Source organism: Catharus ustulatus, chromosome 6, assembly GCF_009819885.2.
Source record: "Catharus ustulatus isolate bCatUst1 chromosome 6, bCatUst1.pri.v2, whole genome shotgun sequence".
Lineage (NCBI taxonomy): Eukaryota > Metazoa > Chordata > Aves > Passeriformes > Turdidae > Catharus > Catharus ustulatus.
In genome coordinates, this window is record NC_046226.1 from 18,554,880 (window position 1) to 18,571,302 (window position 16,423).

Below are 16,423 nucleotides of genomic sequence, written 5' to 3' on the forward strand. Positions count from 1 at the left end.
TACAGAAACATAGCTGAAACATTTGTAAAGCTCTTTGCTGTGACGACAGCAGAATTGAAAGATAATGGAAGCAAGAGAGGAGATGATGTCTTCTTATGCATTCTGGAAGTAAAGCTGTATGTTAAAACAAATACTTCATTGTGACCACATGCAAAAATTTAATTTCTGATGTAAGCAGCACAATTTTCCAGGGTTTTTGTAAGATCTGGACATAGACAGTATCTCAGGTCAGCCATACATGAACAACAAGTGTTACTATTAGTGTTTGCTGAGAGAAAAAATCGCCAACCTTGAAACAAAAAAGCATTAACAGTGGAAAATGATCTTATCTAGAAAAGAAGCAATGAGTAAGTCTTTAATAAATTTATTGGTTAAATTTGGGTTTACAAAGGATCAATGAACAAAGGTGTTGTCAGGAAAATTAATCCACAAACACCGGAGGTTTATGCCCAAAGAGGAGACAGAGGAGTCCTGTAACATTACTCACATACAGGGAGAGGTCATGACCCACATGTCTCTCAAAATTTTTAGAGCATGCGTCCTCCTTTTCATCCTGATTTCCCGGACACATTTCCCTCTCTCCCTGTTGGCTGAGGTGCTTGAGAGGTACAGACTCACTGAAATGCCCAACACCCCCTTCTAATGTATATAGCACCCCTCCCACCCCGTTTTTCTTTTTCCTTGTGTCTCTGTTCTTTTTCTCTAAATCCAGACATGTAGTACAGTCTTAAGTAACAGCCTGTGTCAATTAGTGGAATTGCTGTGGAATTTATGGTTTTCCCCCCTGCTTCTTTCACTTCTCCATATCTGACCTTATCTACCATCAGGTCCACAGTTTGTTTGCAAAGACACCTCCTTCTCATTCCTTTCAGTGTAAAGAAAAAAATGGTTCAACGCAAGGTCAAGATGCAGAATGAAAATTGACAGTCACACCAAAATATCCTTTTCCTTCCACCAAAACAGATTTTGAGAATGTTTTTCTGTGCAAATTGAAAAGGGTGGGAACTCAGCACATCACAGGATTGCAAATAAAAGTTTTGACAATTTTAGGATCTCATGACTGAATAAGAGACTGAATTTCACAGCTGAAGCCTTTTACATGAAATAAATTGATAAACAATCAATGAAACCATCAAAATGAACCGATTAATAATTCATAATGGTTTTGCAAACCTTCCAGGTGTGCAAAGCTGTACAGTCTTCTGCAATTAATGTGAAATAGGACCAGGAGCACAATGCTGCCTCTGGCACTGACTCACAGTAGCCCTGAGGAAGTCACTCTGACTGTCTGCATATAATAATGGTATCATATAGCTCATTTGGGTGTGAGCAGGTTCATTAGTTAATACTTGATATTGCTGTAAAGCGCAAAATGTTTTGTGAGTGCTTGGTATTGTTATTTAAAAAGAACTAAACAGGAAACGTCAGTCAGGTAATGTCATCACTGAGACATTAGATCCCTCAATGACAGTGGCAGAGAAACAATGACAATGAGAGTGACCGAGGCTCGAATAACAGCATTCTTTATGGTTGGAAACGTGCAAAACCGGGGCTTTTCCCACAGCTCTTTCACAACGCAGGACTTTAGCCACTGCATCTCCCTATGGCTCATTCCTCCTTTAGGCATGTGAAGCATCACTATGAAATACTGAGGACAACACACAAGCCACTTCCCCATTACGAATCTTTACAGGATAATCAAGCTGATCGCCGATCTCCGGGTTCCTTTTCCTCCGAGCATGAGCTGGAGAGTGAGGGAACACCCCGGCAATCCTCACGGAAATTTCTGGCGTGCGGCTCAGCACCACCTCGGCTGCTCTCATTTTGATGCGGCTGCCCTACAGCGCACCCCTGACGGCGGAAACAGGCCCGTTCAGCCCATCATAATTTAAACCCCTTTTTCAGCAGCCCCCTCTGCTGACGCAGCTGCGGATCCAGCTGGGATTCCCCGGGAAGGGCGCGGGGCTGCCAGAACCTGTGCGGGGCTGGCGCGGGGCCCGGGCCGCTCCCAGCGCCTGCCCCTGCGGGACCAAAGATCGCTCTGGCGGCGCGCTGGAAAAGCTCCTTCAAAGCGCCGCTCCCTGCGACTCTTCAGTGGCAGCACCCCGAGAGCGGCGCAAAGCCAGGAAACTGGCTGCGAGGTGCTGCGGGGGCCTGGAAATGAAGGACAAGTATCGTGCCTTGCCACAGGCCCCAAAAAGGAGAGTCAGAGTCCCTGAAATAGACAATCAGCTTGACTCGACCCCAACGCGCGACTGCTCGCACTGCACTGAACGCCACTGATGCCGCACTCCCACACAAACCCCGCCTGGCCTCACACGCAGCATGGCCCCGCAGTGGCTTCACTCTCCGCTCAATGCCCATCTCCAGCATGGCGGCACGCGCCTACCCGCCTGCCGTGCCCTTTCTAAACATGGCAGCTGTTGCTCCAGCCGGGCGGGGCTGCCCGTGAAGGATGAGCCGCCTTCCCGCCTCCTTTCCCTCGAGCAGGATGGCGGCGCCCGGCGCTGCCGCCCCGCCCCGGGGCTGGCGGCGGGCGGTCACGTGCCGCGCGTTGCCGGGCGCTGCGGAGGCGCTCGGGGAGCGGAGCTGGACGGGCACGGGCACCGGGATCGGAACGGGGATCGGGATGGGCTGCGCGGCTCTGCTCTGGGGCACCATCCTGCTGGCCTGTAGCTGCGGCCCGGGGCCCCCCAGCGTCGGTGCCGCTCCGCTCTTGGCGGCCACCTACGTGCTGGACGATTCCAACGGGCTGGGCAGGGAGTTCGACGGGATCGGGGCTGTCAGCGGCGGCGGGGTGAGCGGCTTCTCCTCGGCGCGGCCAGAGACACCTGGGCTGGGCATCCCGTCAGTGGGAGCGTGTGGTGCCTTCGGCGGGGCCTGGGCCGGGCTGTCGCGGAAGGGAGCCCCGAGGAGTGGCGGGGTGTGGGGGTACCCCGAGGAGTGGCGGGGCTCGGAGCGGGGGACCGGGGGCGCTGAGGGAGCGGTGCGGGCGGGCTCCGGCGGCGGGGCCGGCGGGGCCGGGCTCCGCTTGGCGCTAGCGCTCCGGCCCCCTGCGCTGTGGCTTTTCGGGGTGCCCAGTGCTAGCCCTGTCCTGGGTGCTGGTGGGGGAGAGCTAAGCGAGGGTGGGCTATTACGTAGAGGATTTTAGTAGTCCCTGCGTTTTGAAATGCTGGACGAGCCACAGCCGCTCGTCGTCTTTCGTGTGGTCCAGGCAGGAGAGCCGTGCGATGCCTGGAGCTTTTATCCCCTATTCGGCCTGTGGAGATGCTTTCTTTGGTCTCTTGCCTGTGTGTCCTGTGAGCTCCCCTTGCTTTGGCATAAGTGGGCCAAAGCAGGGAGAGCTGAGTGGAGCAGGAGCAATGCTGCTGGGAGGGAGCTGCCTTTTGCTTGTCATAAAGCCGTGTGATCTCTTTGTTTCTCTGTTCTCTGGACTCTGTTTGCAGTAAGTTCCAGGTAACTGGAGTACAAGGCAGTTTTGCAACCTGTGAAACCAGAAATGCACAGCTGAAGGTTTAGAAACAAGTTATGTAGGCACTTAGCTGAGTTCTTGGTGCTATAATTATTTTTGTAAGTTTGTTCGCTCTGTGAAAGGCATAGAGCAAAAAGCTGGGATGTAGTTAAACGTTTGAAAGTGTGTTTTCACATTCTCACATTTTCTTTCCATTTTAGGCCACATCTAGACTCCTGGTGAACTACCAAGAACCTTATCGGTCCCAAATTTTAGATTACCTGTTCAAGGTGAAGTTGGTTTCACTGCTAAAATAACATTTAATTTCATGCAGAGTTTCCTACTGTGTGATATTGGAACTCCTATACTATATTCAATGCTGCTTGAAATTAGACAAAATCACATTGTGTAAAGCACCTATTTTAATGTTGATTGTTATCAAAACCTAAAATTTTAGGTGTTGTTTTTGTTCAGGATTTTGTTTAGGAGACTGTTTCTTCATATTATTGTGAAAATTCCTTTTGTGTTTTCACAATGTGTTCTGAAAATATGTTTTCGAAAATGTTTAACTATATATTTGATCATCCGTGTGGGCCAAATGATAAGTTGTTTCTGTGGCTAAAATGGGGGGTTTGGCTGTTCATAGTGATTGAAGCAAGGGGGTCTTAAAGTGTGGATTTTTTTTGGAGTACAGATAGGTTAACATAGCATAAAAATGACTGTGCAGACTGCTGGTTTGTAACAGCATATCTATTCCAAACTAGTCTCAAGTACAACTGCAGTGACTCTAGAAGGTGTAGGAAGTTCATTGGTTTGTAAGGTGTGTTAGCAAGTGTAACCCGTGGAGTTACCCAACTTGATATATGGTAAGATTATTGCACTGGACATTAATAGCTTGTTTTGCTTTTGGCACTGTAAATTACTGTGCTGGAAGAGGATGTCATGTCACTTTCAAGTAATGCAATCCAGATGGCTGGAGGGGAATAATTTACCATGCAGTTTAAGAATTAATTTTCAAGGGTAGGGTAAGGCGTAATATGTGCCTGGGGAATCAAAAGTGGTGTGTTTTTTGAGACTAAAACTGTGTGTTACCAATATGAATGTTCTGATTAGGCATGTGGTAAAAGAAAATATAGAGAGATCATGATTTTCAAAGAAATTTTGGCGTGCTCTTTTACCGAAACCTCTTAAACTATTATGTCTGGAGTGTACCTTGCCTCTTTCTTTTTGTCTTTTAGTGTTAGTCAACTTTCATGATGGAAACGGGAGAACAAATGTGTAACAAATTTAAAACAAAAAATGTCAAAAAGAGAAATGGTAAAAATTGGAAATACTTACTTGACTGTTAAACAAAAAATCCAGACTTTTAAGCCAAAAGAGATACCATCTATGCAGCATTTTTAAAAAATCAAATTGTATTCTTATGTCTTAAAACATTTTTTTGGATACCAAAATTATACTTGGGTCATTCCATGGAGGAGGCCAGCTTATTAGTGGTTATTAAAATAATGACTAATTGTAACTTCTGGCTTGAGCAACTCTTAAGCCTCTAATGGCTGGAAGAACATATTGGTGGTAGAATCAGCTGTATGAGCTTGAATTTTATATTTGGCCACCAGTCAGATGCCAGGGAGGGGGGGATAGTGAATTAGCCAGTTGTTTTCCAGTGTGGGTGAGTTTTTTCCTCTCTTGCCAATATTCTGTGGTTTCCAGATTATTCCTCACCTGCATGTATGCTTTTTCACATAAATGGGATAGCACTTTACAAAAAAGAATAAAAGATACTGACTTCAATAATTTGATTTTAAAAGAAAACAAGTTTGACTTCTAATCACATTAAAAGACTGCTGTGTTCCTCATATGTTCTGTGTTCTGCTTTGATAGTGCTTTAGTATTTCCTTGAGCATAACCTGTTTAAAATCTGCATGGTTGTGGAGAAAGGTTGTTGATGGTGCCAGAGTCACTGAAACTGTTTAAAGATCAGTGTATCCTGGTGAATTTTCTTTTGAAAAGCAGAAATTTATATAATCTCTGATTGCATTTATAATGGGTGTTTAAAAAAGTAAAAAAATTGCATTTTCAGCATGCTCAAAATTGCACACTTACCTCATTCTTCTTGTTAACAGCAGGATTCTGTCTGTTTTTCTGTCTCTTTTTCCACAGCCAAATTTTGGTGCTTCTTTACATATGCTCAAGGTAGAGATTGGAGGTGATGCACAGTCAACAGGTATGGATTTTGCATGAGCAGCATTTAACTTTTGGTTTCAGTGGTGCTATAAGTAGCGTGTTCTGCACAGGGAGCTGAGGCATGGAGGTAGCTGAACTGAGTTGCAATAAACCATGATGGCTTGTACAAAAGAGACTTAGACCAACATTCTGGAAGCAGTCCTCACTATCATATGGTTGATAGGTTGCATTCTAGAGCAAATGAGTTTTCCCACCCCATCACAGGTTTCTGAGTTGCAGAGTGTTTCTCACACATGAGTTTTGCAATACCAGCTAGTTTATGTCTTAAAAGCATGAAATGCAAAGGCATGTGATCAGAAGCAGTTACATTTCTTTGGTTTAATTAGTTGCAGTGTTTCACTGGAGTGGCATTGGCTGGCAGTAGTCAGTACTTTTTTTTTTCCTGGGAAGAGTTGCAAATGAAAATATCTTGTTGTAATTTGCCTAGCCTACCTACTACATTGACGTACAGGAACTATGTAGTAACTGGTGTGACCAAAAACTGAGAAGCAGAGCCTGCAGCTTGTATCTTTGTATTTTTCTCAAAGCAAATCTGGCCACATCAGGAATAGACTTAAAACTAGACACAGTTAATAAATATAAAGCATGGAATCTGGTTTTGTGGTGTTATATATGTATATACACATTTGTATATATATACTTGTATATGTATTTGTATATATGTACTTTTTTTCCCTCCATAATGTCTGTGTTTTTTATAATTCAATACTGTTTTTCATTCTTGTGTTTATTTCACAAAAATTAACATGCTGAAAAGTTCTGTGGTTTAAGAGCTTGATGGGGGGAATGGAATTGTTTTCAGGCATGCACAGACCTCTTCAAACACTCTTACTGCTGGCTAAGGAGAATGTCACATACTTGTGTGAGGATTTCCAGTTTTGGAAAGGAGAACAATAAGATGCACATATCTCAATGTACTAGACTGCAGCTCTTCTTCTGTCTTCAGAGGTGTGATCAGGAGTTCATTTGAAATGTGAATATGAAGCCTAAATTTGGAATCTATTTGTTCTATGTCCCTGACAAACTTGCATATAACCAAGTGTTAGTAAGGTAAAAAAATCAATCCTATTTTCTGTGATGAAATGTACTGTTTCAGCAGGTTTCATTTAAAACAGAGTCTCATTAGAAGAAGTCTCTGCATGCAATTTAACATCAGTTGCATAATTGTTGCAGTCATGTACACAAGTTATTACTTGACTTTTATGTGTAAGGATTTCCCATGCAACACTGATTCTTTTGCACCTTTCTATTTTGTTTACCTTTGCCTGAGGAAATTCAGCACATAGCATTCAATTCCAAAAACTTTTGCAGCAGTCACAGAACACTGTGAAAGTTATAAAGTAGATGTTTTACTGTAAAAATAAAAAATTCCACAGCCTCTTTCCTGTAATTGAAAAAATTCATGGTCGTTCCTTTCTTTCCTCTCCCTGGACTTGCCTTGTGCAGAAGGAACAAACTGTAGCCTTTTGTTTGTTTTTTGGTTTAGAGATAATTTGCTTGTGTAATGATTTTTGTTCCTCTCAATCTTAATGCTGTAACATTCCTAGATATGAGACAATAGCAAATAGAGATTTAGTGTTATCATAGCTAGGGATAGAAAATGCCTAATAATTAACCACAACTGATATTAAAAGCAGGCAAAACTCCTTCAAAATAAAAATATTAAAATTATGCTAAGTTAATACACTAAGAACGAAGGGTAGCATATCTTACATTTACCTCCCACTATTCCTTTGGCTTTGAAATACATAGCAAGGAACTTGTGAACCATGTTGGAGATATGTGCTTGCATACTATGTTAATGAGCAATGCAGTAAACTTTATGATGTGTAACAGCTTATGACACAGAAGATAATTGTGAGCTACCTGTCTCTTTCCTTCCTAGATGGTACTGAACCCTCCCATATGCACTATGAAAATGATGAGAACTACTTCCGGGGCTATGAATGGTGGCTGATGAAAGAAGCTAAAAAGAGGAACCCCAAGATTAAACTGATTGGTAAATTGCTTTGAGCTTTTAGATTTAAATGCCTTTTTATTCCCCTGACCAAATTACCTATCTGACCCTTAATTAACATTTTAAAGGGGAGTTGTTTTGATGTTGCAGTAGATGAAGTAGAATCTCTAATATTTGTTAAGCTTGTCTTGATGCTTTCTGTGTTTTACCTTGTTACAGTAGCACAACGTCCTGACAAGAAGCATAATATAACAAATCTCTAATAATTTTCTTGTATTGAGTAACTGCTTGTTTTAGTATATTGCAGAAATGAATGTGATTGATTTATCATGAGAGATGAATTTCTGAATAACTGTGTAAAAAAAAAAATTGGGAGTGATAAAGTAAAGTTACTGCCAGTATAAATATGTAAATCTTACACACACACACTGCATTTGATTAAATGCTCTTATTACAAATCAATCACATACCCCTTCTTCACTGTAGTGATTGTGGCCTTCAGATTTGTCCTACATGTGTAGTTGTTTCTTCCTGTTTTGATCCTGAGTTGTGTGTATACTGTGACAATACAAGTGCGGGATCCTAGGTTATATTTTTGTATTTTGGAAGTACAAAATATATTTCACACAAAACAAGGTGAGAAATACGTCGGTTAAAAGCTGTCTAATTCCCCCCACTTCCAGGGGGCTTTACCATATCCAGCCATGAAGCAAGGCTTGCTGCAGGATTTGCCAGTCAGGTTCTGTTGAGCCTACTATTTATGACTAATTGTAATTATTAATAATATCCCTCTTCCCTCTCATCAAGCTCTCAACAAAGGAAGGAGGGTTTACTTCTAAATTAGCCTATGGCATCTTATACAAGTTGGCTGGACACTTAGCAGCATCTGGTTAGATGAATTTGGGTTTTTTTGCTTACTACAAGATCCAGTGAACAGCTGAGACTTGGAAATGCTTTTTCATGTTCCTAATCCTCCTTTCTTTGTTATGATCAGATCATCATGTCTTCTGAAATTCATGTTCAGGAGATAAACAATTTTTCATTTTCTGTATTGACCCTTTGTCTTTAGCTTTGTAAATTTTTATCCTTAAATCTTTGGATTTTTAAACCTGTTAGCACTAGTACCATAAAACTGACAGATTATATGTTCTCTAGTAACAAATAATTCCTAGCTCATTGAAAAAACCCAAAAAAACAACTGTTAATTGATTGATCATAATTTGTATTAGACCATGCTCTGCAGTTAGATAAGTTACATTTCATTGTCTTCACTGGAGCCAAGCAAATTTCAAGTGCATATCTGTTCCTTCTTGCTCTTGAAGCTTATTGAGTAATGTCGATAACCACTTTCCTTATTAGTTTTTTTTTTCCTTCTCTCTTTCCAGGATTACCTTGGGCATTTCCAGGATGGATAGGGAAGGGTGAAAATTGGCCCTATGATTATCCAGATATCACTGCTTACTATATTGTTTCTTGGATATTAGGAGCAAAACAATATCATGATTTGGACATTGATTATATTGGGGTCAGTAAAGCAAAATCTCCTGTATATTTTATGTGTATTTTATCTATCTTCATTCCTAAAATCTTCATCTTGCCTCTCTTTGTTGAAGACTGGAGGAGGAAGAGGATGGCCAGAGAATTTTTTTTTCCCATAATTGCAGTATTGGCTCGTACTGTTGCCAGGGGAAAGGCAGTGGTTATGTTAGTTTACAGTCCTCCTGAAAGGATGTCTGTTAAAGTAGAACAAGTGTCAAACGGTTCCTACCTTCCCAGTTCTAAAACAAAGTTACCAAAGAATTTAGAAGTTCTTTTTCCTTTTCTGCCTTGTTTGTTCTGCTTGCGTTTCAGCACTTACCAAAAATAGCAGATTAAAAAAGCATCAGTTAACACAGTTTGAAGGTTAGCTAACATGACTTAGCATAAAATATGGTTGTTATTTTCCAAAGGAGCAATCCTCTACAACTTTTTCCATTTTTACCTGCATTATTTGTACTAGATAAAAGTGCATGCTTTACAGTACAACTACTGTGTTGTCCTATAGTGCAATATATGGAGGCAGTGAATGAACGAGAAAAAATGTATGAATTGGAGATGAGAGAGACAAGCAGACAATCTGAAAAAACCCTCAAGTTTATTATTTGAGCAAGAAAGTGTGTTTAGGATTCATCTAAAATCAATCCTATACTTATTGGACACTTATTTTGAACTCTTAAATGTTTTGATATGAGAAGTTTAACTGTAGAAAAGCTGAAAATCCCTTCAGCAGTCCAGAATAAAGCTTCTAAAACTGTGGTTCCCATCCCTCAGAAGTCTGACGTTTCTTCTGCAATGTGGAGAGGTGTATTTCTCATATATCTCTATGGAAATGCATCCTCCTTGATGTTGCTGGCATATTTCAGCTGGGTCAGTCTTGCTCTGTGGGTAACATAGTGATAAGTCAGCAGTTCAGTTGTGGGGACAGGGAGAACAATTACTGTTACATTTTTCTCTGCCATGTGTTCTTGGAGTAGAAAGAAAGTTCTTAACTTCGTGTATATGAGTAGTGTTGACTTGGGTGTTGTTACTTCACAGTGATTAACCTTCTAAATTCTCTCCTAAGAAAAGCAAATTTCTGCTTACCCAGGCAATGTGGTGATATTGCGTATTGTCTCATTTCTTTGTGAGAACAATCTGAAATACAGGGAATCAGTGAGAGGTCTGCGAAGGCTCAGAAACTGTCAGAACAATTTAAGTGCTATAATTGTTGCGCATGGTTAGCCTTTTTGCTGTAAGTACATGTTCTGTATCACTTTGCTTCATGATGAGATGAGCCTTTTAGTAAGTAATGTTTTGATTGGCTCATTTCTGAAGTTTCATGTTAGCATTTATAGAAAGATGTAGAAATCTCAAAATCAATTGTACTTACCCTATCTGCAGGAAATGTTTTGTACATCGCTGAGTAATCTAAACCTTTATTGGTGAGTCACAGTGTTCATGTTGTGGTTAGAAAAGAAAAGAAAGAAACAAGTTTTATAGGCCAAGGGATTTGGTAGAAAGGAAGACCAGTGGTTCCAGCTTTTGAATTTTGAGCTGTGTTTAGCTTAAACTCTCTTTCCATAAAAGATGGAAAATTTAGAAATTAGCTCATTTTGTGTCTGTTTACTTAAAATTTACTGGATCTCTTTTGTGTTCAAGCTTGGATGTAGTTCTGTGTAAATTAGAACAGTGGCTTCATCGATTTGTTCAATATGTGAATTATTCTCTCCTATGTCCTCGTATTGCAACATTCATTAGCCACACCTTGAAACCACGTGTTTCTCAGTGATTCCTAGCAAACTGCAGAGCCATTGGTAATGTAACACTGCTGCCATTGTAGAGCTCAAGCAGCTCTAGCATTCCTGTCAGCGAGAAGGCAATCAGGGGAGCTTAGAGAAAGATAAACAAGCGGCTACTATGAACTTTCATACAGATTTTTTCCCAGAAGAGCCGATAACAAAACCAACGAGCACTTCCCTCTGGCACACGGAAATCATGGAGTTGATTAATGGATTCTATAATCTTACATGTATATAGATAAAAACTTTAATTCTCCATTGACATATCCTGATTTTTCTAAATTGATTTTACTTTCTCTTTATAGATATGGAATGAAAGGGCATTTAGTAGCAAATACATTAAGGTATGTATTCTTTTCTTATTTCTGTGAAGTACTTAATGCTGTTCACAATTAGCTTTTTTGAATTTGCATAGGAGAGGATCCTTTATTCTGCAACTAGATCGCTCTCTGAAGTCTGTTTCTCTTAGTTGCATGCATGAAAAGATAACGTGTATCTAGAATATCTAGATTGTTTGTTTTGTGTGTCTGAAGCTGTGATTTTGAACTTTGGGCATTTCAGTGTATGCTAAATGTTAGGACTTCTAAATGTTAATGGATGCTTCAGTTGATGCTACTATCATACAAACTTAAATTATCTTTGTACCAACTCGGATATAGATGCAAGTCCAAGATCCAGAGTTGCTTAAAGTTCTGTAGCTATGTTTTGTGATTACAATACGCTTAAAATATTGCTATTAAACCACAGTAAAGGCTCTGTGTTTTTAACTTTGCAAAATTCAGTACCTTTTGTTGTAAAAAGCTGGAGAAACACAGCTTTTCACATAACCAACATTGAGAAAGCTCTACTATTTCTCACTGCTGAATGTTCCTGCAGCCCTTGCTGCCCTGCTTTGAAAACTCTCTTCTGTTTGTTACATTGTCTTGCAGTGAAATCTTAAGCACAAGCTCCTGCTTTTTTCATTTCTTTATTGTTGCTTTGAGGCTGAGACACAGTGGTATTACCTCCTCTTAAAAGCAAACAATTCAGAAGATCATAGAATGGCTTGAGTTGGAAGGGACCTTAAAGATTATCCAGTTCCAATTTTCCTGCCATGGTCAGAGACACTTTCCATTAGACCATGTTGCTTAAAACCTCATCCAGCCTAGCCTTGTACACTTCCAGGGATGGGGCATTCCCGTCCATTCGCCTTTGTCCTAGACTGCATGCTTTTGTAAAAAGTCCCTCTCCATCTTTTCTTGTAGGGTCCCTTCAGGTACTGGGAGGGCAGCAGTTAGGTCACTCCAAAAACTTCTCTTCAGGCTGAACAATCCCAAATCTGGGCCACGTTACCTTGAGGCTTTCTCGTCTGCTTGTCTTGGCTTCCTCATGTGGGGAGAAAGAATATGGAGAGTGAAGCGTTGAGTCTAGGGGCAACATTCCACTTTGTAGCTTTTTTGAATTCTGTTGAATTGGGATTGAGCATCTGGCTTCTATAGCTGAGTATTTAGTTTAAAATTTGATCTTAAAATCACCCAAATATTTACTGAGAAGTTTTTGCCTTCCTTCTACTGTATGTTAACTGATAAGAGGATTTAATTAAACACCTATTTTACTATTCATTCTCTTACAGTGTCATTTGGCACCACTTCTCTCATCAGCACAATAGTTCTATTTGCAGTCTGCCATTTCACAAGAAGTCAATGTACTGAAATGTACTGCTGCACACCAAACATTTTCTGTAATTCCTGTTAAATACATCACAGATAAGCTCTTAGTTATCTGGCTAAATTTTTACTTGTAAAATGTTATTCTAGATTCTTCATCCACTAAGGCATTAGTTATGTTTCTTAAGTAGAAAAAAAAAAAGAAGTGGAGATCTTCTAAATTCTTGCTCAAGAAGACCCTGTTCTTTCAGTTATATGAATGCTGGGTGTGAGGGAGCTGTTCTGCATATGTTACTGTGGCTTGCATTTTGGGTGCATGCAGTTTTATGCCCTTGGTACTTCACTTTCAGCATGGACATTCTGCAACCGTTCATTTTGTTCTTCTGAGCTGTCTCTTCGGTTAGGCAATTTTTCTGAGTATCTAGGTAGCTAGAATGCTTTAAATTGCAAGGACCTTCTATGAATTATGAATTTTTCTTTTGGTAGACTTTGTCTTTCAGAGGTTCCAAACAGCTGAACAGAACTTCATTGCTACTTTTCTTCTTTGTAGGTTTTATGTCTTAATTAGTTTTAGATCTAGACTTTGATTGTTATAAACATTTAGACTTTGATTTCTGTCCTTATTTGACTGCATGAAAAATAGAAATCCTCCCTATTCTTCTTCACATTGTCAGAGGGCTATTACAAGATGTTATTTAAGGGCTCATGTCTACTGATCTTTGAATCAAGTTGAAAAATCTTTTAAATGCATGCACACAGTGGATCATTCTTTTATATCTAAAATTGAAAAAAGCATTTTAGACTGTGGACTGTGGACTTTACCAGATGCAGCTGTGTGTGCAAGCTGCAGAAAATATATTTTTACATTTTTTTCTTTTTTTTTTTAATTTCTGGTTTGAGTTTTTAGATAGTACCAGTCCTCTATAAGTGTGGTTCATTCTTAACTATTAAGGATTTTACTTAAGAAGTTACACAGACAAATGTGAGCTGTTTATCATCTTTAACAGTGCAATAGTAAAGAGAAGCTGAAAAGACAGAATAGTAATTCTGTCTTTTCTGCTGGCATGTTGAATTCAAAGTTGGTTGCCCTCAGTTTTGTTGTAAATATGCAATTCCAGATTTATTAATTGCTTAACCTGAAAGTGAAACATGAGAACCAAGTAGTGGATAAATTTAAATATTAAATACTTAAAACATCAAGGATTTTTTTTTTCAGTGAAGTAGGTGGTGAAAAAAAAATGTTTAGGTGCTCTTCACTTGAACAGAACAGGTGTTTGGCAGAGATTTCTGTTCTTGTGGAGAGCTGCATGGATAGGTCTTTTCTACTTTAAAACTTCAATCTCTTTTTTCAATATACTTTTTTGGAGGATCAGGTAAACTTTTGTATCTGGTCGCTTGGGGAGGTATGTCCACTTCCACATTTCAGCCGGCTGTTATTTTTAGATTAGCCTAACATGACTGACTTTATGATAAATCCATCACTTTTGTGTAATGAATTGCATACATGCCAGGACTCAGTGCGTTGAGAGTGTCCAAGTGGAGAATCTGTGTGCATATGTGGTGTCAAAAGTTATCCAAGTGATGAGAAGCCCATTTTTGTGTAATGACTACTATGTCAATGATAACCCTTCAGTTTTAAAAATACTTACTATTAACTTCGTCTTAGTAGCCACCATAGCTCTTGTTTGAGAATTGGGAACTTTTCTTATCCATCCTGGTCCGTAAATAGAGGCTTCCACTGATTCCTTCCAATGTTCTTGTTTTCAGTCTTAAATTTCATGTTGCCTTATTGATGAAGGCTGTACTTTAAGTGGTGTTATCTGTTACGAAGGTACTTCGACATTTTTTGGATAGACTGGGTCTGTGGAACGTTGGCATCATCGCTGCGGATGGAGATTGGAACATCTCAAACGAGATGATAGTTGATCCCTATCTTAATGATGCTATTGAGATAGTCGGGTAAGTGTGGGAGAAGGGAGGCATTTTAAACATTGCTATTGTTTCCTATCTGTAAGTCTTCATCTCCATTTTCAAGAGTAATTTATTCTTGTTTCATACTTCCTAGATGTTTCCATTTTTTCAGTCATTGTGTACAGTGGTGATGGATTATTCTTTCTTGTCTTTCTCTCTTCTTTCAGTTTTAGTACATGTGTAAGCTGGCCTTATCACTCTTCCATCATTTCATTCAAGTGTCCATTTAGGAACTGTGTTTTAGGCTTCTTAGCACTAGCAAATGGCAGGAAACTTGTAACTAATCTGCATGTGCATGTTTCAAGTCAGAAAAACCTTAGGATTGAATTCTTGGTCTGTAACTGGTTTTCATTCGGGTGAACTTGGACTTTCAGAATGGAGCTTATCACCCTGGGTCTTTCTGTGGCTGCAGCTGAGATTTTTCTGGTCATATCCTAGAGATAGAAGTTTCTGTTTCTTATATCTCATAACAGATAATATTAGAAATGCACTCACTGGCAGTAACATAGAAATAAAAACAAGCACCCAGTTTGTGAGCTAATACAGCCTATCTCAGTTTTGGCAGCTGGGAATGCCTTCTGCTGGTGGTGTCTCAGCAAATGTCAACTCTATTGTTTGCCTTCACTCTTGTTCCATAATACACTTTTTTAGTACCTTGCTTCTGGCAACTTACTCTGCTGCTCTTGCTCTTGCTCTTTGTAACACCTGGTTTCTCAAAATTATGCATATTTTAAAAAAAACTACATCTTCCCAGTAGAAATTACCGTGCAGATACAAATTGCTCACTTGTGTTAGATTTGTTAACTTGTTTATCTCTGATCTTAACCTTACTGTGATAAGAACATTCTTGTCGTCACTCATGTGCCATTTATTCTCTGTATGTAAGGAAGTATGATATGCTCATCATAGTTTAAATGAATGCATGATTCAAGGGTTACACCAAGTCAGTTAAGCAGGGATTTTATAAAGAAACTGCTTTTGTATGTGTTGAACTTGCAAACACCAATGATCTGAAAGTGGCTGCCTGAGAAATACCAATTATAGTGTCAGCATTGAGTAATTAATTTGGTTTAAAACAAACTTTCAAAAACTATTTTAGGTTATGCAAGACTTGCAGCTCAGCAGGTAAATTAGGAAATGTTTTAGTAATGACAGTACATCTTGAAGAATGAATTAACTGACTGTGTACTGCTCTTGTTTGTTTAAGAGCTTGGCAGAATCAATGATAGGAATACTTGTTTTTGTTTGTGCCTTTAGAACCACAGACATGTTTTAGTTATTCTCTAAAATGGAAGTTCTTTTTGTCAGAGGTTTTTCTTGAATGTCATACAGATTTTTCCTCAAATCCCCCACCACCACTGATTACAAAAAATGAAGAGTTAGGTTTTCTTGACTTGTGATTTTGTTATCTGTCATGAAATTACAGTTAGTACAAAATGAGAGCACCATGTTTCTCAACCAATGCTGACTTTAAGGTAGTAACTATCCCAGAGAGTTCTGCTGGTGAAAGATAATAGTATTTAAGTGTCTGTCCTTCAAATGCTCAGGTTCAGAAAGTTCATACACATCTTTTAGTTTAACCATCAGCACTGTAACATCTAAGTGGCTAATCTGCAAATTGAGTATTCATGCATGAAGTGTGATACGCTTTGTCTTTATCTGTACTTTCATGTCTGTTAAAGAACAAAACATTTTAAATTTTTCTTGTTATCCTGTATTTTGGAATTCAGTATGATAGAAGAAGGTGTCTTTTGAGGTCACTTTGTGCTTGACAATCTCTTATATTTTGTTTGGTGTAACAGTTGTCCAAGTTGCAAAAACGTGAATAGAAGCA

At 39.6% G+C, this 16,423-nt stretch overlaps 1 protein-coding gene across 3 annotated transcripts in view; it reads left to right on the top strand.

Annotated features, from left to right (window-relative positions):
- Positions 1-2,552: 2,552 nt before the first annotated feature.
- The window catches only part of GALC (galactosylceramidase), a 32,050-nt gene continuing 18,179 nt past the window's right edge, over positions 2,553-16,423 (top strand). For 2 of the 3 annotated variants that reach the window (XM_033062361.2, XM_033062363.2), the window contains exons 1-6: positions 2,553-2,797; positions 3,673-3,741; positions 5,615-5,678; positions 7,584-7,697; positions 9,041-9,180; positions 11,278-11,316. In XM_033062361.2, coding sequence (XP_032918252.1) covers positions 2,630-2,797; positions 3,673-3,741; positions 5,615-5,678; positions 7,584-7,697; positions 9,041-9,180; positions 11,278-11,316 — 594 coding nt within the window. In that variant the 5' untranslated portion in view covers positions 2,553-2,629. Of the gene's footprint in view, positions 2,798-3,672; positions 3,742-5,614; positions 5,679-7,583; positions 7,698-9,040; positions 9,181-11,277; positions 11,317-14,449; positions 14,578-16,423 lie in introns of all 3 variants that reach the window. The other variant, XM_033062362.1, reaches the window with a different exon arrangement.